Source organism: Epinephelus fuscoguttatus, linkage group LG15 (assembly GCF_011397635.1).
Source record: "Epinephelus fuscoguttatus linkage group LG15, E.fuscoguttatus.final_Chr_v1".
Lineage (NCBI taxonomy): Eukaryota > Metazoa > Chordata > Actinopteri > Perciformes > Serranidae > Epinephelus > Epinephelus fuscoguttatus.
Genome location: NC_064766.1, coordinates 10,575,510 through 10,596,254, shown reverse-complemented (window position 1 = coordinate 10,596,254; position 20,745 = coordinate 10,575,510). Strand labels below are relative to the sequence as shown.

The 20,745-nt window shown below is 40.6% G+C and overlaps 1 protein-coding gene across 4 annotated transcripts in view; it reads right to left on the bottom strand.

Moving 5' to 3' along the window:
* Positions 1 to 1,388: 1,388 nt before the first annotated feature.
* The window catches only part of larp4b (La ribonucleoprotein 4B), a 59,286-nt gene continuing 39,929 nt past the window's right edge, over positions 1,389 to 20,745 (bottom strand). For 3 of the 4 annotated variants that reach the window (XM_049597715.1, XM_049597716.1, XM_049597713.1), the window contains 9 exons: positions 20,444 to 20,497; positions 17,234 to 17,440; positions 16,640 to 16,746; positions 16,024 to 16,287; positions 15,348 to 15,393; positions 14,295 to 14,465; positions 13,591 to 13,781; positions 11,972 to 12,083; positions 1,389 to 8,909 (listed from right to left, as the gene is read on the bottom strand). In XM_049597715.1, the coding sequence (XP_049453672.1) occupies positions 8,577 to 8,909; positions 11,972 to 12,083; positions 13,591 to 13,781; positions 14,295 to 14,465; positions 15,348 to 15,393; positions 16,024 to 16,287; positions 16,640 to 16,746; positions 17,234 to 17,440; positions 20,444 to 20,497 (1,485 nt within the window). In that variant the 3' untranslated portion in view covers positions 1,389 to 8,576. The remainder of the gene's footprint in view (positions 8,910 to 11,971; positions 12,084 to 13,590; positions 13,782 to 14,294; positions 14,466 to 15,347; positions 15,394 to 16,023; positions 16,288 to 16,639; positions 16,747 to 17,233; positions 17,441 to 20,443; positions 20,498 to 20,745) is intronic. The other variant, XM_049597714.1, reaches the window with a different exon arrangement.

Sequence of the window (20,745 nt, the reverse complement as noted above, 5' to 3'; positions counted from 1 at the left end):
TTTTGTTAGCAGTCGTTTAAGGTGGATGGATTTGTGGTCTAATTTGGTCAAATGTCTAATAGCGAAATGTGTTTGCAAAACATTTGATTTTTGAAACTTGGTACATTTATGTTACGTTCAGGACGAATAATTACTTTAAGTAACTCCTAAACTTTTCCTCCAGTGCCATGAGTTAATTTTGTCCAATACTTTGATTTATGACTAAATACCTAAACTATTAACTTAAGCCTCAGCTGTATTTTGTGTTTGGCTCAGAGGTAGAGCGGGTTGTCCACCAATCGAAATATCAGCAGTTCGATCCTCCTCGAGTCTGCATGTCGAAGTATCCTTGAGCAAGATACTGAACCCCAAATTTCTCCCAATGGCTGTTCCATCGGTGTGTGAGTGTGGTAAAACTGAGTAGCAGGACTCGGCAACCAGTGTTTGAATGTGTGTGTGAGCGAAAGTGATTCGTAGCGTAAAAAGCACTTTGAGTGGCCAGATGACTAGAAAGGCGCTATAGAAATGCAGGGCCATATGTAATTGGCTTAACAATTTTAATTAACAATTATTTGGAAAAAAGTAAAAACTTAAATGAAAATATATGAAATTCCACCATATTTAAGATGCTAATTTGCTCATAAAAGGCCCGAAAAAAAGAGACAGTGGCTCCTCAACAGTGCCTAAATCTTTATTTTTCAGTAAGCTACATTTTTTCTTCAAATTAGACATTTTTTACATCATGACACAGAGTAACTTAAATTATCTATAGCTGACATGTACGCTTGATTCCAGTCTCGATGGAAGAATAGACCTAAAAAAAACAAACAAACCAAAAAAAGAAAAAAAAAAGAAGCCCTCTTGAACACAACCTCTGTTCCACATCTGTTAAAGGTGTCGTTAGGCAAATTATCTGTCCAGACCCCAACAGGATGGAGTCATCGATTGTCCACAGCTGTTAGCGTAGCATGGTAAGAGTGTTAATGAGTTAAACCACAGTGAGTTGATAAAGAGATCGAGTCTTGTTCCAGTCAGTTGGTGTGCATTCGTTATTATATCTTTAAGAAAAAAAAAAAAAACACCCGCAAGGGGGTCCATTTTTATGACAAGATGCAACCCTTGAGGAAAAAACAAAACAATGGCACTGTCAAAAACGGGCGAACAGGAAGGAGGAGACTGAGAGCTGAGGCGACCGACAGGCTGATATGAGGCTCCATGTAGAAGTCCATGACAGAAAGGAGCTCCTCAAAACGCCACGACATGGGCGTTTGTGTTAATGCCGGCGATATAGGAGAGACGTGCAGAACTCGCGGCCGTCATTACCGCCAAAATAAGAGATCCCTTCGAAAAGCGGTATCATCCAGTCTGAGATACTGCACTTCAGAAAAAAAGTCATCTTTGCATTGGGCTGGATTTCTGGGTGGTACATTTATTAATCCACACATGCACACATTCACAGTTCAGGGATGCCCAGTTTGTAATCAGCGTCTGTGTTTGACGTCTCAAAAGTTTGAGGTCGAACATGCCTCGACCTCAGCTAGCATCGACCGCAGAGTTACAACGCACAAAAAAACTGCTCCTACAGTCAGTGATGTCACATTGCAGATTTCTCCAGATGTGAGAAGTCTTTGATGGACTTTCAGGAACAAAAGAAAAATCACATCTTGAAAATAAAACACGAAACTAAAAGCCAGGGATGGCAAAGCGCTCAGCTATGTACAGGTTAAACTGCCCAGTCAAGACAAAAACAACAGTTGTGTAATGGCACAGTTAATGGTTTCCTTTGCCACATCAAAATGCAGTCCACACGTGATCAAATGGTTTTAACAGACATCTCAATCTGCGTATGTTATTGTATTGTATGTGCCAGAACAGTATGTCGCTCTCAAACATGTTAAGAAAACAATGTGATTCCAGTTGAGCCTCTGCGTCTGTCTCCAACTCCCCAAAGACAAAACAAAAAATTTATTTTTACATTTATTTCTCAGGAGAGGAAGTCATGAAAGCTGAGGAACATGAACAAGAAACCTCAAACGTATAAATCAGAAGGGAAAAACAGGTAGACATAACAACACTGAGCAGGTTTCAACCGCTTTTTGGCTGAGTGGATGTCTCGTCTGGTAGCGACATCGACACTCGGGTGGGGACATTTTTAGCTCAACCTGCCACGACGACAACAAATCAAACATTTCACTTCATTTCCCAAAAAGTGTCTGAAGAATTGAGCCCCCTCCCCTTTTAAGTCACTAAATTTACAATCCACGAGCCCAAAATTCGTCGTCCCATTTGCAGTTGGCTTCCAATAACCTCCCACCTCGAGTGTCGTGTGCTGTACAAGCTGAATGTTCTGAAATGTGCTTCAAATGTGCTTCAGTTTGATATCGTCCATGGGCATCAACACATCACAATGCCTTGAAGCACAGCGTGTCTGAAGACAGAAGACAAAACAGACGTGTCCATCAGGCATCACTCTTTTTTAAAGTGGCTAAACGAGGTGCAGCTCGTAGGGAAGGGTAAGGTCAAACTGACATCAGTGCGCCAAAATATGACGGTAACATAGAGAGCCAAAGTTCTGCCAGAGTTTTCTGTTTCGCTTCTGTTAAACTCTAGCTTTCAAATTTTGGACTTTGTCAAGATGGTTTCATTTGTCAGGAAGTTAAAAACAATAGATTTTTTTGTCCATATTCTAAGAGAAACAAGCAACAGCTGCCCTTGAAAAATCTACCAGAACCAAGTTACTAAATAAAAATAAATAAATAAAAATAAAGAGATGACCCAATCCAAAAAAGCTCAACTGGAACCAAAAACAAAAACCAGCACTGATTAGACATGAACACAATTTAGCCCCATTTTTACAAAGATAAACTCAAAATTTACCATCATATCAATCAATAACTACATCTCCCATGAGTCTTAGCCATACATACATGATCAAAGCTCATAAGTAGGGATGGGTATCTTCAGTTTGATACCATCCAAACTGGAAACCAATTGTTTGTCGAGCTGGCGTCTGATTGTAATCTTGTTGGGTCAGAAAGTTTCTGATATACAACAAATTTTAAATAATTTGATTCAAGCAAAGTTCTTGTTCAGCTGCCTGTGTTTTCAAAATGAAGTAAGGTATCTATTGGTACAGAAACTGATATTTTATAGGCATTAGTCCCAATAATTGAGATCGTTAATCTGCCTATCTGTTTTCTCTCTGAGAGGAAGATGAGAAGTTCGATACCACTCCAAATGTACATAAGTACAGAGCTTGAGTCAGGACATGGTTAGCCTAGCTTAGCATTAAGACTGGAAATGAGTGTAAATAGCTAACCTTTCTCTGTCCAAAGATCAAATATGACTGATTGATGTTAGTGGGAGTTATGTGCTGGAACCAATACATGATGATTAATGGGCTTTAGAGGTGTTGGTGGATGTATTTTTGAACTTTGAACAGAGCTAGGTTAGCTTGTGTTTCCCCCATTTGATGTCTTTGTGCTAAGCTAGGTTAAACAGATCCAGCTCTGTACAGGCATGAGTGGTATCAATATTCTCGTCTCACTCTCAGAAAGAAGAAAGAATATTTCCCTTGATGACAAAATGCACAAATGTTAACATCCAGTACAGTAAAAGATAAGCAATCATCTTTGAATATGGACAGAGAACCACAAATAGTTCGAGCAAAACTGGAGTTAAGTCTTAAACAAAGGCAGAACTTCAACTCTTTGTTGTATTAATATTGTCTAACATTAGATGCTGTCTTGTCATGCTGCCCACCTCGTGGACATGATATAGTTTGATTATAAGCTGTTGAGCTGCATATGTATGTCACAATCAAGTTGGTATATCCATGTTCAGTATTAGTGTCATGGTCTACATGAGGATACTTCTCCCCTGAAACTATTACAATTCTGTTGGAAAACATTAATACGTTTACTATAGCTTTTCCGTTACATCGATTCATTTTCTTGGTTTTGTAACAGTAGTATTTAAAGATGTCGAAAATACCTTGCATTAGTGGCTGCAGCTGTTGCACAGTGACGGAAAAAAAACATGTAGTGCTTTTATTTTCTGCTTAACAGCTTCACACGTATAGATTCTTGTGCTAAAAGAAAAAAAAAAAAAAAACAGCAAAAATATCTTGGGGGGAAAAAAAAAAAAAAAAAAAAATCCAAGCGTAAACAGTAGAAGAAACAAAAGCCAGAGCTTTAAAGAGGATGTTGGTGGACACGCAGCTTTGTAGGGTTCGTTAATAAGATGCTTGTCAGTACCACAGGCTCTTTTCAATTAGTGCACAGTCAGGGGGAGGTCGGGGATAAGGACACACCTGTACACTCAGGTGCAACCGACCACACAGGTACAAAAATGGAATGAAAGACATCAAACAAAAACAGAAAATGTACAATCAGACAAGGTTCCCACCCCGCAGAGAGGAGCAGAATTCAAACTCTGCACACCAAAACTAAAAATAAAAAAAGTTAAAGAAAAATATTTCCAAAAGCACGACATTACGTTTTGTTTTTTTTATATCCTACATCCAGCTCGATAGCGACATTAATAGTTCAACAAGATCAATATATTTTTATTATCATTTTAAGGTACCTCTTATATTTTTCTGAGTATTTACAACTGTACAAGCAAAGCACACACTTCAAAGTGCACAATTTTAATACAGTATTGACTAGTTTTGCATTTACAAGGTTTATATTTTCCCCAAAACAAAACAACCTGAAACTACGAGAAACAAAACAAACAATCAAAAAAATTATTCTTTTTCGTACATTTTACAAAAACAAAAAAAAGGGAAAAGAAAGAAAACGCTGCTAGATTTGTACTCTCTCTCTCTTTCAGTAAGACTTGTGACGTCTGGTACGACTAAATATTTTCCACGTGTCACGCTTCGTTAACATTTTGGGGACTTTTTTTTGGAAAAGAAATAAACTATGCTTGTCTTGTATAAAAGTTAAGGCAAAGTCATTTTTCAAGTTTAAATAAAATTCAAGTTTCTCAAACACTGGATGGAAATTTTTTTTTTTACATTTTGTGAATATATATAGAGACCTCGATGCATCTCTATTTATTTTCTTCTCCCTAAAAAGAAAACTTAACGATATCTCTCATGGAATAAACAGCATTGGTTTATAAATAAGTGGATATGGTGCATTTCTCTTTTACCATTTCCACCAATGAGGAAAAAAAATTGACCCATCCAAGTGCATCTCAGTCCTTCAAAGAAAATCAATATATATATATATATATATATATATATATATATATATATATATATATATATTTTAGCAAACTCAAGATTTAGCGTCCAAATCAAAAGCAGCTATAAGGGGGATTACAGGCTTTTTAATGAAGCGTTCCCCTCTCCAGATGGCCTGTTTTCTCTCAGTGGAATTATCCAGAATGCTTCTTGTTGCAGGAAGACTTTGGTGAGACATGTGAGGTCCCATGTCGTGTAGGTTTGTGTTTCCCCCAGAACAGATATTGTGTATAGTACAGTGGTTTTTGTAAGGGCGTTTTTGCATCTGAGGTGATAAAAGATTAAACCCAAGCACACAACTGATGATCAGGGAGGGAAACTCACTTCAATTCTGTTATGCTGCCCAAAAAACTAACTATTGACATTTCCTACTTACAGTTTTGTCATTCATCTGTTATTTCGAGTCATTTCAGAACTCCTGTATCAATGATTTTTACAGATTTACCAGCCAATTACATTTTTAGAAAACAGTAACACATCCAAGACTTGGTTGGCTATCTGTCAGAGTGGCTGCTACAGTAGACAGACCTCCCAACCAAACCTTTAAATTAACACAAGTTTCCTCCCTGCATTCGAATTCTTGCTACTTCACTCTGACCGAGGAATCGAAATGTTCCACCAGCTCCCCAACAAACAGCTGTCATCCGAAATGTCGCTCGATTTGAGTCCAACTGAGCCTGCACTGTTAGCTTCTCCATCATGAAGCACATTCTGTGGGCTCAAGGTGAGTAAAGGATGTAAAAGGTTGGTTTCCTTTACACTGTGCTTTAAATTTAACTCGTCAGGTGCAATTTATCCCCAGAAAACAGAAGTGAAGTAGTAAGAAGGACTGCGTGCTTTGGTCAATCTTTTCTATATATATATATATTTTTTTAAAGAAACAACTCAGGATAAATCAAAGTGTGAAAACTCGAACTAGAAGAAACAGACGACGGAACATGCTGACAGTAAAACAAAACAAACAACAGACAACCCCAGTGGTAGAGACTGTGTGCTGAAGAAGAAGGGGAAGCTGAACATTTTCATCCTGAGGATGGATTTTACACGACTGCTTCAGATTTCCCTCATCGTGTTCCTGCTGTAAACCCAACTGCTCTTGTCTGCCTCTTTGTTAAACGCCTAATTATTTAAAGGATGTTTGGTTTAACACGAGCCCCAACAGGACTCCCGACAAAATCCCTTTCACATTCCAACATGGCAAACTACATTCCAAAAAACCCACTCATCATTTACCTTCATCAGCTTAGTTTTTGTTTTCATAAAACATTCTAGGTCTATCCAACCATCTCACTTTCCAACTCAACAGTTTTACAACCACTCTCTCCATGAAAATCCTCATTGATACAGAACCAGAGGCCAAAATCCAAACCACTGCATGCCTGTGCGAGCACCAAGTCCGTCAGCAAAAATAAATATTAGCATCCGCAACGAGCAGTCAAAAATACAACAAGCTAGATAAATCTGTAAAGTCATGTGACGCTGCACAAATGTCCATCCTTCACCACAGTGTGTTCAACAGGCATCCACAAGGCACGACAACGAAAAAACAAAAAGGCTTCAGCGATTGTGTCTATAGAGATGGTGTTGCAGGGTTCATTTGCTCCTGGAAAACTGAATTTGCAGTTTTTTTTCCCCTCCCTTCAGGATCAATTCCCTTTTTCGCTTCAGGTATGATAATCAAATTACACATTTGCCTTTGAGTCTGAGAGAACGCTTACAGTGCAAATTAAGTTCTGTTGACGAGAATCAAGTATTTTCTACATACAATATCAGATGAGCTGTAGTAACAGGTTCCAGGATTCAACATCTAGCACCATTTCTAGAGGAGAAAAACAAGAAACATCCCACTGCCACCTCTCTGTACCCAAACTCCACTCTTGAGTGCAGGAAACGAACACTTTATGTCCCCTAAAGAGTCACGTTGTCTCAGCAGATGTTCAGAACAAGAACGCCTCCTCCTTATGACAGCTGGTCACCTGTGACAATGATACACAGACCGAGCAACTGAATGCTAGCTAGTGTTAACTTCCTCCCACCCACAACTCCAGAGTGAACTGAACCGCTTCAGATGGGAAGCGGACATTTTATTGTCACAACTGAATTTTAAATTTGTCGGCCGACAATCCTCCCCATGTTTTCCTTCGACGGTATGTGCCTGATTAAAGTTTTATTCCACAGTTTTTATTAGGAAATGAGAAGAGAGTGTTGCAGCTGTGAAAGCTTGTTCTGCTTTCCCCAAAAATGCAATGCTGAGAAAATTTTGCTTCCTCCGATTCTTTAAATGTCTTTACACACACTGCGAGCCGTAGAAACACACACCTTAATCCACTTCAAGACTTTCTCAACAAACATATCTTGGGTGACAACAGGTGTCTCAATGCCCAAGTTGTCTTTTGGTTGCAGATATCCACATGCCCTTCTTGTCCGACGCTAAAAACAGCACTGATATCACATCACAGCCGTTAGATACAAGCTAAGCAATACAGCTAGCTAGTTAGCAGTGTTAGCAAACAGTAAAATCAACAACAGCAGAGGGAGGCGATTCTTTACAGAGAGAATGATCAGAGGAAGAAATCGCTGAGGCGACACCCAGCAATGATTACCAGGAGTAACGGTAAGTCCACAGACAAAGCTCAGCTGCTGAAGAAAACAAAAACAACAAACAAGAGTCATCTAGTATAAATAAATCTGGGGGGGGGGGGGGGGGAAATCAGTTTGAGGCAATGTACACCAAAAAGGATTTGAATCTCGTTGTGGTGACATTTCGATGTTAAGTCTTGCATATGGATATGAATATGTATTGAAAAACACATCTGCTAATTATGACCCATAATTAAGCTACATAAAGTTGCACAACGGTGCCACTCAACATGCAAACAAACCCCTCACTATGAGAGCCAAACAAGGTGGAGTCTGTTGTACGCACTCTTTCCCATCATCCACTGGGGTGGCTTCCAACAATGCCCTGCTGCTTCGCACACAAGACTAATTTAATCCCACAAGGCCATTTGGACAGAATGAATAAATTTCAGTGTTGTCTGTGCCGACTTATAGGCTGACACAACTACGTAATGCAAAAAGAGAAAAGGAGAAATAAAACTGACAAATAAAAAAAAGCAAATAAATAGAATAAAAAGAATGAAACGGTGCTCTACATGCACAATAAAGTGCTTTTTGTCTGCAAGCCCTGATCCAGAAAAGAAGGCGTCCTCTATTCTTGTTGTGACTGGTGATTCTGGGATATAAGTATTGAGTAGCCCTGACTTATATTTCCTCTTTTTAAACGCATCTGTGGAGCGTAGTTGGGGGGGTTGGAGGACTCAGGGAGGGGCAGGGAGTCGCCCTACTGCGGGGACTTGGGTGGGGAGTGGTGGGGATCTTTGCTGGGGGTTTTCCCTGGGTGTGGGGGTGGGGAGGCCCACCGCCCGCCCGGCCTTCGGGCCTCCCTCGGGGGTCTGCCCGGGGTGACGGCAGCCGAGCCGGGTTTGGAGGAGGGAGGGTATGTCTCTCTGGCCTTGGCCTCCCCTGCAGGGGTGGCGGCATCGGAGCACTTCCTCTCCTCTCCTGCGGGGGCAGCGCAGGCTGGCTTGGCTTCCTTGGGGGTCGGTGGTTGCTGTACTGTCGGGGCGTCCTTCACTCGCTGGCAGATCTCAGCATAGGAAGGCTTCCTCAGCTCCTGGCAGCAGAACAACATAGTCATTAAATATTCTGCACATCACCTGCACCTGTCCAGCACTCTTCTACTGGCCCTGACAGGTTAATCATCAATGTATTTCCTTCTGAAAGAAAGAAAGACAAAATCCTCCTGCTGGACTGAGGTCACATTTTGCCCTCTGACAACTTTGGTTAACTATTTTACTCAGAAAACTAAGGAACAACTCAAACACTTCTGTATGACAATGTAGGAACACTGAACAAATACTTTCCCAAGAGGCAACAGGTGACAACAGGCTGTAAAACTGAAAACATCTCTTACTCTATGAAACTGAAAATAACAAAATACATATAACAGAGGTGGGAGTAAGCCACACATGTGCAAGTCACAATCAAGTCTCAAATCATAAACTTCAAGTCTCAAGCAAGTCACAAGTCAGGACTCCACTCACATAACATACCTGCTGCTGTGAGGTGAGGTAATAACGCACTGTTAAAATCTCCAAAGTCACTGGAGATACTATCTCATATCACGCGGATGCACACGGCAAACGCACATACACTCACAGATAGTGAACTCATGTTGGGACAGCAGGCAAGAACGGTCATTACGCACTGTGGCAGTATCAAAACCTTGTACAAATAAGAGGAGGATCTCGCATGTATCATGCAGATAGAACTGAATAAAAGCACACAGTGAAGTGAAGCACATGATGCTGCTGTACATACTGCCATTCCTCTGAGGAGAGCTACAGGCAGGAGGTAGTAGTAGCATGGGCATGAATATCGGCCAGCAGGTCCTCCCCCATCGCGATATGTGCGTCATCATATTTTAAAAACAAAACGTAACTTCTCAATATCTAGAAAAATACAAATAATTACTTTTTAATAAGTCAAGTCCTTTCAAGTCACCTGTCTCAAGTCAAAGTCAAGTTTCAAGTCATGAATACCAAGTCAAGGTCAAGTCAAGTCAGTGTTGGTCAAACGAGTCTCAAAATTTGCAATTTGCAGTTGGATTCAAGTCAAGTCATGTGACTCGAGTCCCCAACCTCTGACATGTAGCAATAAAAAATTTAACTTGTGCATTAGGAGGAGTGTTTCAATTTGTTCCACCATGGCTATACATTCAAGGCATCCAAACACCTATCATCTCAGTGAGCAGCACATCTAGGTGATGCTGTCGAATGTGTGTTAGCATGTTGGATGTGGTTCCATTTCCAGACCCTACAATTGTGGAGCAATTCCGACACACTATTATCGTCTTCTACACAACTCTTTCTCTGTTGCTGTTGTAGCTGACTGGCAACCTGCAGTCGGGTCTTTTAGCTCCAGCACTGCATTTGCCCTTGCCCTGATGTGACTGACTCGCACATCAATCAGCTTGTTGAACATACCTCAGCATATTTGTTAACAGTGTACAGCTAAAAGTTTTCAGCCGAAACCTGCGTTTGTTAACTTTGAATTGACATTACATACATCAGTCTAAATAATGCGCGACTATGTGCATGTGACTGTGCTGCACGCACCATGATGGTTTGGCACGAATGACTAGGGTTGGGTTCAACTTAGAACTGATATTGACACCTGTATGTTGAATATGGTACCAGTACCCAACAGTACCCTTTAACAAGCTGCAGCCAACAAGTGATTCTGCTGCTCTGCTCTTTTTTTAATCACACACGGAGCTAAGTCTCTGTCTGGCTGCTTGCCTGTGTGCATGTGTGTTTGCTCACCTCTCTCACTCTGTTTAGACACAACCGACAAATATGTGAACTAAGTATGCCATTTTAAAAACACAATCACATACAGCAGTGACTCTAGGCTATGTCTAAAATAAAATAGAAAAGAAAACAGACTAGATCTCTTGCTGGAACACTGATGGAGCTCCCTGGCTGGCTTCCCAGCTTTGGGGCACTTTGCAGTGCTTCTGCCTCCTTTCTGGCAACTCCACAGAGCTCCGCTGCAACGGCCCAAAGCCTTGAAGACAGCCATGGATTTCTGCAGGTGCTTCATGGCTTTAGTGAGTTTTGCAGTGCTTTTGCCTCCTGTCTGACTCCTACTTTCTATTCCAGGTGCGCTCTTAGGGTAAAATTTGGCACTGTTTGATTTACCGTGAATTGGTACTCTGTAGTACCGATGTAATTCAGTCGGTACCCTTAAAAGCACCATGTTCAGTACCCAACCCTACAGTGCCAATGCTATAGTAAGACAAAAGGGACGTGTCTCCCAGCACAGATATTGTTATACGTCCACCTTTACCAATCTACTGAATTAAGTATCACATATAATAGACTTACTAGACATTTTCATTTTGTCGTTTTGTCTGCTAAAACTAAAAAAAACCTAAAAACTACATTAAGACAAATGATCACATATGCCATGAAAATGTGGTAGATATTTTTGACAACATCAAAAAGCCACTGCCGCTAACCAAAAACATGGCTGTTACTACCACTGCACTATCCAAATCTAAAAAGGCAAACATTTCCAGAGATTCAACCTGACAGCAGTGATATGTTTATCAAACCCACATTTGGTGTGTGGACAGTATTTAATTTGCTGCATCCTATATTACATTTCACCACATCTTACAGGTCCTTTGGGGATGCCTGTTCACACCTACACACGTCTGAAGTCTCAGTCTTCTTTCTATCCTCCTGTTTCATCAGCTGCAGGCATTAGCACTTGTGTTTTACTGCAATGCTAAAACCTAAAGACGAGGGGGAATTTAACTAGTGTTGAAGCAGGATTTGTTTTTCCTGCCTAAGCCCTTAAAAGGCACCGTTTCCTTATGGGAGATTGGTAAGTGCAGTCAATTCTAAATAATCACAAAAACTTTGCCTGCAGTTGTTACAAGTAAATGTTTTAGACTCATATCTGTATCTGTTTTCAAAATGCACAACTTTTGTTTTCCCAGCAGTTGACTGTAAGTAAAATCAATACAAGATGCTGCAGAATTAAGGGGCGATTAATTTACCTCCTTTTGTTCATGCTGAGATTGATTTATCTGGGAGGGGGTAAGCATTAAAAAGAACTGAGGTGAGACAGGGAAAAAAAAACAGTAAGGAAGAAATCAATACTGACTGTGGCAGCACCGTTGACTTGCACTGATTTGCTTGCAGTGGACAGAGTGCCAGGAACTCGCTCCACAGACATCTGCACCTCCTTCGGCTTCACCTCCGTCACCTTCACCTCCCTGAAATAAACAAAAACAAGGACACACTGCCAAGTTAAAAAAAAGGGTGGTGAGACTTAACAGGAACTTATTGTGAGCAGCCAGATGCACAAGACAGTAGCTGCATCAACAATATTTCTTCAATCCAACTGAAATCACTCTGATTAGATATTCCAATTTAACTGTTTACATGGAGGCTAGATAAAGTGATTCAACAAGATGTGTGCTTACAAGCACCAAAGCATTTTATTGCAATGTAACATTTTGACTTGCATAAAGTGGTTCCACCTGCTGTGAAGCATCTAATCTGCCAAAAATATGACAGGGGAAGAGGGAGGTTTCACCTGTTAATACAGTGGTTGCACCTGTTGATACATTTTAATAGTAAGTTAAGTTTAACCCAGGTTATTTTCTGTAGCTACAAGTTACAGATGTCCCCTGAACGCCTCACATATAGACTATCTGTAGATAATACAATTGACCGATGTCTCAAGCAGGATACTGCTAGGAAAATATGCCCAGCGACTCCACGATTCAGCCAACAATTCAACATAAGGCTACTGTTTCAAAATCAAAAAATATACTTTTTCAGAGCACTCACATGAGAACGTAGCACTAGCAGAGCACTAAATATTTTTTCAAATTTATCAACTATTCTGTCAAAAATAGCAGTGAGAGGGGTAGGGAAACAGCAGCATGTGCAGTCATTGTGAGGCAAACATGTGCAGAAAGAATATATTAATTCCAACCAAAGGGAGACAATGAGATTAAGCATTTACATGGTTATTAGGTGCTTATATTTTCCTTTTGAACGGACTGTTAAAGGTTTACACCACCCCTCTCAACCTGATTGTAAATTCCTTCTTCTCTTGGGCCAGGTTACATGAGGCATTTAATTTGGGTCCATGCAAATGCATCTAGTATCATATTTTTCCTGCTGTGTTATTGTACAGAGGAAAATACAATGACCGGACACAAAGCTTTACAAAACTAGTCTTGTCTTGAAAGTCTTTGACTGAAACTGTTACTGTTACAGTGAGGGGTGATGGAAAAGGAAGGTAAACACCTGAATGGCGCAGAGACTCACACCTCTGGTGCTGAGGGCTAAACTAAGTCGGCAAAAGTACTCATGAACCATATGCTGGCACATCTTCCTGTTCCCATCATCACTTTGGTGAATATATCCTTACAGGTGGAACATGCTATGTGGGTGCATTGCTGTAGTGCAGTATAACTGAGGAGAAGCCATGAGTAACAAAGCATTTTTCATAGTTCTAGATAAGAAGTCTTACTGAATAACTAAGGAACCACTCAAGGAACTCAGAGTTAGAAAATTTTGGTTGAGCTATGGTCCTAATTTTGACACACCTAATGAGTCATCAGCATGTCTTGCCCTTTACTGTTTGCTTTCAGGAGTTTCCTTAAATGTCATTGGCTACTACACTTGTCTGGAAAACTGATTGGCTGCATTAGTTATCTGCAGCCTTTTGAAGTATAGCAACATACACAATGCCAGCATGATTCTTACACTGCTGGGAGGCAGGGAGCGGGACTGTGTGGTGGACCGGCGGCTGGGGTCAGGATCGGGGCAGAGGCTGGGGTCGGGGTAGTTGGCGAGGGCTGGAAGCTTGTGGGCATTGGGGAGGTGGAGGACCGAAGAGGCTCTTTGGGGCCCGCTGGAGAGGGAACTCCTCCAGTACTGGAATCAGCAATTACATTCTGCAATAAAACAACACATGGACAAAGACAGAGTGAAGCAATCAAGCAATTAATTTTTTTCTCTCACAGAAGCTTAACAAAACTAAAACTACATTTCATAAAAATCTAACAGGTGCTCTTTAATTCAAATGAGATGGATGCACTTTTAAACAGTAAGAAACCCTGAGATCTACTGGCTTATGGAAGGTTTATTTCATTGTTAGTTTTTTTTGGACAGCTAGGGAATCTCACTCTGTAAATGTCCTGTACACGATAAGGTGGTAAAGTAATAGTCTTTTGTAGAATTGGATTATTTCTAACTAACTGGGGTAGACACCAGCTCACTCTGACATAACCTGACGTTCACCCCAAAAGATCTCTGAACCAAACTGCATAAACTTAAATACAGAACTGTAATTATTTCTTTTTCAGTAATAAGTTGAGGGCTGAATCATGTATGCATTCATCCAAACAGCATGTAATATTTGCATGGAATAAAGGGTGAGTTAGCTCAGGTTTAGTATCAGTCCTTACCCGTTCCTTGGCGTTTCCGACAACTACGCTGCTGGCCAGCCGGTTGTCGAATACGTCGTCTGTTTTGAGCTGACCGGCTGCTCCGGGAAGGGGAGGGAAGCTGGAGAGACCTAGCTCAAAGCTAGGAGATGGAGGTTTGGGAGGAGGAGGTGGCGACTGTGGCGTCACTCTCTACACAACGGCAAGAAACACAGAGTCAGCACAAAACTCCAGAGGAGGAGGGAAAAGAAATTATCCTAAATCACAGATGCCTCATTTCCACCGAAAGGTTCGCCTCGGCTCGACTCAACTCAACTTATGTTTGGAACCAGGTCCTTTTTTCTATCTCAGTTCCCACTGCAGGTAGTACCTCCTCAGTTTAGGTGCAATTCTCAGTTGATTGCCATAGCGACACTGAGTGAAATTGCTGTGACAGTATCCTCAATGTGACACTTGCTGAACCCTTTCAACAACCAAACAGAGGAATGTCTGCACTTTGTCAATTGTATGGCATAGTGTACTTAGTGTACAACATAGTTTTGCAAGCTGATATTTTTTCAAATCTGGGAGGCGTAGATTAAAAAAAAAAAATTGTGGTTGCTTTTGACAGTGGCTTGGCTATTTAAAAATGTCATGTTTGTGCAGGCTATGCAGTGTCGCACAAGTGATAATACTCTGACCAATCAATGGTCAGCAGTATTTTCACTGCACCTTCTGGTATTGGCTCAGCTCACTTAGAACCTTGACCCAGGTGGTGCTAAAAAAAGTAGCAGACACTATGCACGACTTTTGTCAATGGAAAACCAGAAAAGGGCGAATTGAGTTGAGTAGAGAACTGCTGTACCAAGCAGTGGTAAAAGTCACACTACAACCAGTCAGTCAAACGACAAGGCGTCTGTCAACAGCTCTGCAAGAGCTGATAGCTCTAGACTGACTAAAAGCTTAAAACGGAAAGGAAAACAATGAAACTACTATGCATAATTTCATTCAATCCCACTTTAATTGTTTTCCTTTTCATTAGTCTCGACATAAAAAAGTCACCAAAGCTACATTAGAACATCAAAAAATACTTACTGTAAACTTTTCGTCCCTCTTTTTCCTAGAAGTAGAAACATTTTTCCTTTAAGAAAGAGAACACTTTAATTTACAAACATCCATTCTATCTGAAACAATGACTTCACCTAAGACACACACAAAACGAATCACTTCTGCACCACATGAACCATATTTTAGAGTACTCACATCATTTAATATGGCAACCGGCATTTAACTATTTACGTTTCAGATTGACAGAGCTCAATCTAATCTCCAATGTTATCGAAGATGAGCAGCAGAGCTCTATTTTGCAGATATTTCATGTTTTTTCCACATAGAAAGACTATGTGGGCTACTTCCTCCCCCTTTTTTCCATTCATACCATAAAATAAAATGTATATGCCTCAAGCAGATGCTAATTTGCAGCTTACTGCTGTGAGGTGCATCATGTTTGAATATAGTCATTATATTTTTTTTTATGTTTGTTTTTTGCTTTTTTTTTTTAAAGCTCAAGTTTCCAATTTTACTAATTTGAAATTGATGAGTAATGCTTGTGGTTGCTTTTGAACTGTTTGTACAATGTACGATCAGAAAATTTGAGGAAATGTGTGTCCGTATCATCAGGACTCTGGTGGGGAGTTGCATAATACTGCTGTCAGGTCACAGAGTGTTCGGGGGCACACAGCAGTATTTATGCATTAAAGCAGTGCCGTACCTTCCTCGGCCGATACCCAGGGAGTAGTCTGGGGTTGTGGGCTCGGTCACTCGCCCCGTGCCCACGGTGTCCCTGCGGGGGAAGGCTGCGGTGGAGGGTAACCTGGTTCTGGGTTGGCTGGTGGGGAGTCGTGTCGGCGGACTGCTGCGAACCCCGTTGAGCCTCTCACTGGGGAAGCTGGGGAAGAGACCCGGGTTGTCCAGGAGCCCCGTGCTGCGGTCCGCTGTGGGGATGGTTGGCCTCAAGTGAGGTTTACTGTGATTCCTGCAGGAAACCGAAACCCTACAGTCAGAAAGTGTGCCGTGTGGAAAATCACTCAGCTACAATCAGTAATAAGCTGCAATTAAGATGTCGCAAGACTTTCTGAATGGTTTGTGTTCATTTGTCAAGAAGAAACCAGACACTTTAGAAATTCAATTAATCACATGTTTAACCACATTCAAGACTTTGTGTTTAAATGATATGTCCTAAGACCTTGTAAGGGGAAAAAAACAATATGTGATAGACTTCTGGAAGTTGGTTTTCAATATATAACATTCTCTAACAGCAGGATTTCACAATGTTTGTTTTCCTGCATTGTTCCTTTATTAGTGAATGAAAAGCCTCAGATACAAACCTGTTCCTGGGCGAGTAGTGTCTGACTGTGAGCGGGGACGTCGCTGGTTTGAAACTGTGTGATGTGGTAAATCCATTGATGAACTGGTTGTTGTGAAATGGTGCAACCTGGTAGACAGAAAACAAGATTCATAGGCTGAATAAACAGACATCAGACGTCAAAATTACAAATTTAGATGAGAAAATGAGTATCTGCTCAGAGAGGAAAGTGACTTAAGATATTTTTGGACCTTATCTTTTCATTTGATGGTTTCAAAGAAATACGCATACAGTAGCAGAGCAAAAACAAAGTTGTCTTCTGGGATTCAAGGTAACACAGCTTGACTGATTGATTTAAAACTTGTCTTTTTTTGGGTGAAGTACTCCTTTAATGCCCGGCTGTTAAATTAAAGTGCATCAGTAAGTAAAAAGCTCTGGTAAGTACTTGCTGACTTTTAAGGCTTTAAATGTAGAATTGTACCATTTTAACACCCAAACTGTCTTATTACATCCCTCTTCCTTAACTTCAATGATTCAAAACTACTCTTATCTTTCTTAAAAAGACTTTAGAATTATCATTGTTTGTAGCAAACCAAATCTACCAGCTAACACTTACCAGTGTGGGGTCGATGAAGCTGTGTGTGGCCGACCAGGCCTGTGGTGTGATGAGGCTGTATAAGGGGAACTGTTGCTGGGGGCTGTAAACCGGTGGGATGTAGTAGGATGTGTAGCGCTGCTGGGCGTACGGGTTCACCTCCACCGGCCGGTAACCGTTCTTTGGCATGAAAGTGTTGATAGCGATTGCCTTCGCCTTTATCCTCGCCTGGCGGAGAGAGCCAGAACAGGGTAGCAAATTAGTACCAGCCAGCAATATGCATATATATGTAATATCCTCAGCATCAATTCATGTGTAACAACAATATAATGTACTTAAATATAAAAATGTACCCACAAAAATTAAAAAAAAAAAAAAAAAAAAAAAAAAAAGGGATGAAGCAGGGCTTGACGCTAACTTTTTCCCCAAGGCACACATGTGCTCCTAAGTTGAAAAAGTAAGGAGTGCACAAAGAACTTTAGGGGCACAATGTAAATTGATCAAATAAAGACTGACTGGATGAAAATACATAACAAAGACTCTAACAGATAATCATGTCTGTCTGTATGACTCTGTATGATTATGCTTTTAAAAAGAAGCTGTTAAAGCAGGTTGCGGAAAATCTCTGCTACCTCAAACATAGATATATAGATATATAAAGGAATAATAAGAGTAGCCCTTATTGCCATCGCTGAGGTTAGCTTGAGCATGACCCTTTGTCCCCCCTACTGCTCCACTAAAACCAGTGTTGTATTGGTGTCCCATTAGGTGGGTATATTGGGGCTTTCAACAATAATAATGCAGTTTCAGAGTCCAGTTACTTAAGTACTGGACTTAAAGGCATACTTAACCCCTCAAATGACTCATCCTGTATTACACTGAATTCGTAACAGAAAAAATTGTGTTTCCTTGCAAGCCTCCACAGTGGACAAAGAATTAATAAACGTGATGCAAATAGACATTTACAAGCAAAATTATGTAATGAATTTGTATACAAAATGTACAGACAGGTAAAATCATCAAGTTTTGAAAAAGTACTGCAATTTAATTTTATCTTTAATGTTATTATCTTATATATATTATCTTTGTAATATGATTATCTTATATAATGTTATTACTATCCTTAAACATTCTCCAGGTCCTCTGAAACTCTGCAGGAATTATTTCCACCCTGCCCAGCAGCGGTACCGTGGCGAACGGTCCCTAACTGTGGGGAGAACGCAGCAGGCTTCACCAGAGGTCTGCCGCTTTTCCCGGTCCCTCTCAGAGGCGGTCCTGGCTAGTTTTACGCCCTGGGCGAACCATCCCTCCCCTATGAGCCTCCGCCGTATTCCTGTCTGTGACCGCCGTTCAACCCACAACCGCCAGGATTTGCCTTTCCTTTCTGCTGCTGGTTGAAATAATAATAGGGGCGCCCCAGCGCCCAGTCCACTAACTTGACGTGGAAATGAGTGGTAGTCTAGAAAACTGGCGAGTTTTGTTTGTTTGGTTTTTTTGGGGGTTTTTTTTGGAGGGCGCTCGTGCGCCCTCACATAGATTGTGCCCTGTTCGGTCGCCCACATTGCCCATAGCAAAAAACGTCCCTGGTCCCTCTTTCTCTGCCACACTTTGACTTATTCCCACCCAGCCGACAGTGGGACTTATATTTATTGTGCCGACAGTGGCTTGGAAAACCGCCCATAACCTTGTCACTCGGGGAAGAGGGAAGGTGGCTTGAGTTCCTCCAACATTTGCAGTTAGATTATCATATTTTTTCACTGACAAAAATATAGGCTGCTTCGGCTGATTTTTTTATGCGCACGTGCCCCTAATTATTTTTTACAGTTCGCACACACCTATTTTTAGTCGCAAATGCGAGTGAAACACTCGCAGTGTCGAGCCCTGGGATGAAGAGAAAACCAAACTGAAGCAGGAAGGAAAGTCTGCTAAAATTTTATAAAGAGCAAATAGGAGTAAAAGTGAAGGATTTTTTTCATTTATTTTGCACTCAATTCCAAATTTTCATTTTAAGCCCTCTGATAAATATCGGCCTGTGTCTACATCTTTTTCTTTGTTTATCTGGTCTTTTTTTTAAATAAATATATATATATTTGTACCATTAGCTTCTTGCTAATCACTTAGTAGGAAACACGCTGCCTGGTGAAGCTTCGTAAATGTTTCAACCTGATTAATATTGTCAGTAAGAGCTAGCCAAATGCACAGGTAGCCAGCCACATATAAATTTTCACATACAACATGTGGTGACTGTAAGCCAGTGTGACCTGAAAACAGAAGTTATTGTTGTGCTCTATAATTGAATGTATTCATTAAGTGTAAATTAAGTGTTGTAAATGAAAGAACCAATGAAATATAACTCTGGCAGTGTGCAGTTCAACAACATGTTATATAAGAGTAGCAGGAAAAAGAAAGATTAGAAGGAGCAGCTCTACCCAGCCAGGCTTTTCTTCAGTGGTGTTAATGGGGATTTTCATACATTAGTGGAACTACTTAAAAGTGTGAAGTCACATCACCTCTGAATAAACCCTTTACGTGAAGGTCTGTGATTTGAGATTTCACTGCCAAAAACCTTGATGTGTGCTTCTTTGTGACACTGATTAATTATGCACGAGGAAGGATATCTTAGTCCTGTTTTTCACTAATGAAAATTCAACATTTAAGACTTTGTGGGTGCTCGGATGTGCTTGAAGCACATAAACTGACTGTGACACAGTCCTTTCATCACAAAAAATAAAAGAATTGCCCACAGACAGACGCATGGCTGAGTGGGTGAAATGAACAAAAAGAAAAATTGGGTGTTGACCGGTACTTGAAAGCAGAAAGTTCACAGCACAAATGAGTGCTTGAGGGTGTTTAATGTTTTTCTTTCCTGAAATCAGGCAACAATTGACCAAAGTTCATACTGATGAAGATATGATGCTCTTAGTTTTATGTCACTCGTCCTTATAGAAAGTCAGTGGCCTCAGCTGACTGAGGAAGCAGTGAGGAAAGTTCTCTAACATACAGTCAAAGGTTACTGTTTACATAAGAGTGAATGATATGATAAATATATGTATATTTAACTCATAGTAGGTCAATAAAAATGGTTATGTATGTAGTAATTTGAATGTTGGAGGTTTAAGTTGTCACTTTGTATGACATTGTTGGGTCAGCTTTTGTTAGTACACGACAATAATTGTAAATTATCTTTGACAAAAGCCTAAAATCAGAGTAATGTAGTGTAATGTCATCTACCTTAATAGGCTTCCCTTGGAAGGTCTTCACCTCCTCCCGGAGATACTGATATGCCTTTATCAAGACACAGTGAAAAATACCACTTTAAATAACCAGATGGATATAAATGACACACAAACAGAAATACAAATGATGACTCGATTCATCTATGTGCTAGAAGAATCTTAAAGTATCCTATTACTAACAGGGCAATCACTCAACCAGGATAATAAATAATGCCGGGAAACCAAAATCATTGGGAAAGAGTTTGTTTTAAGAAAAAAGGGGCTATTTGAGAAAACTGAGATGTGATCTTGTACATA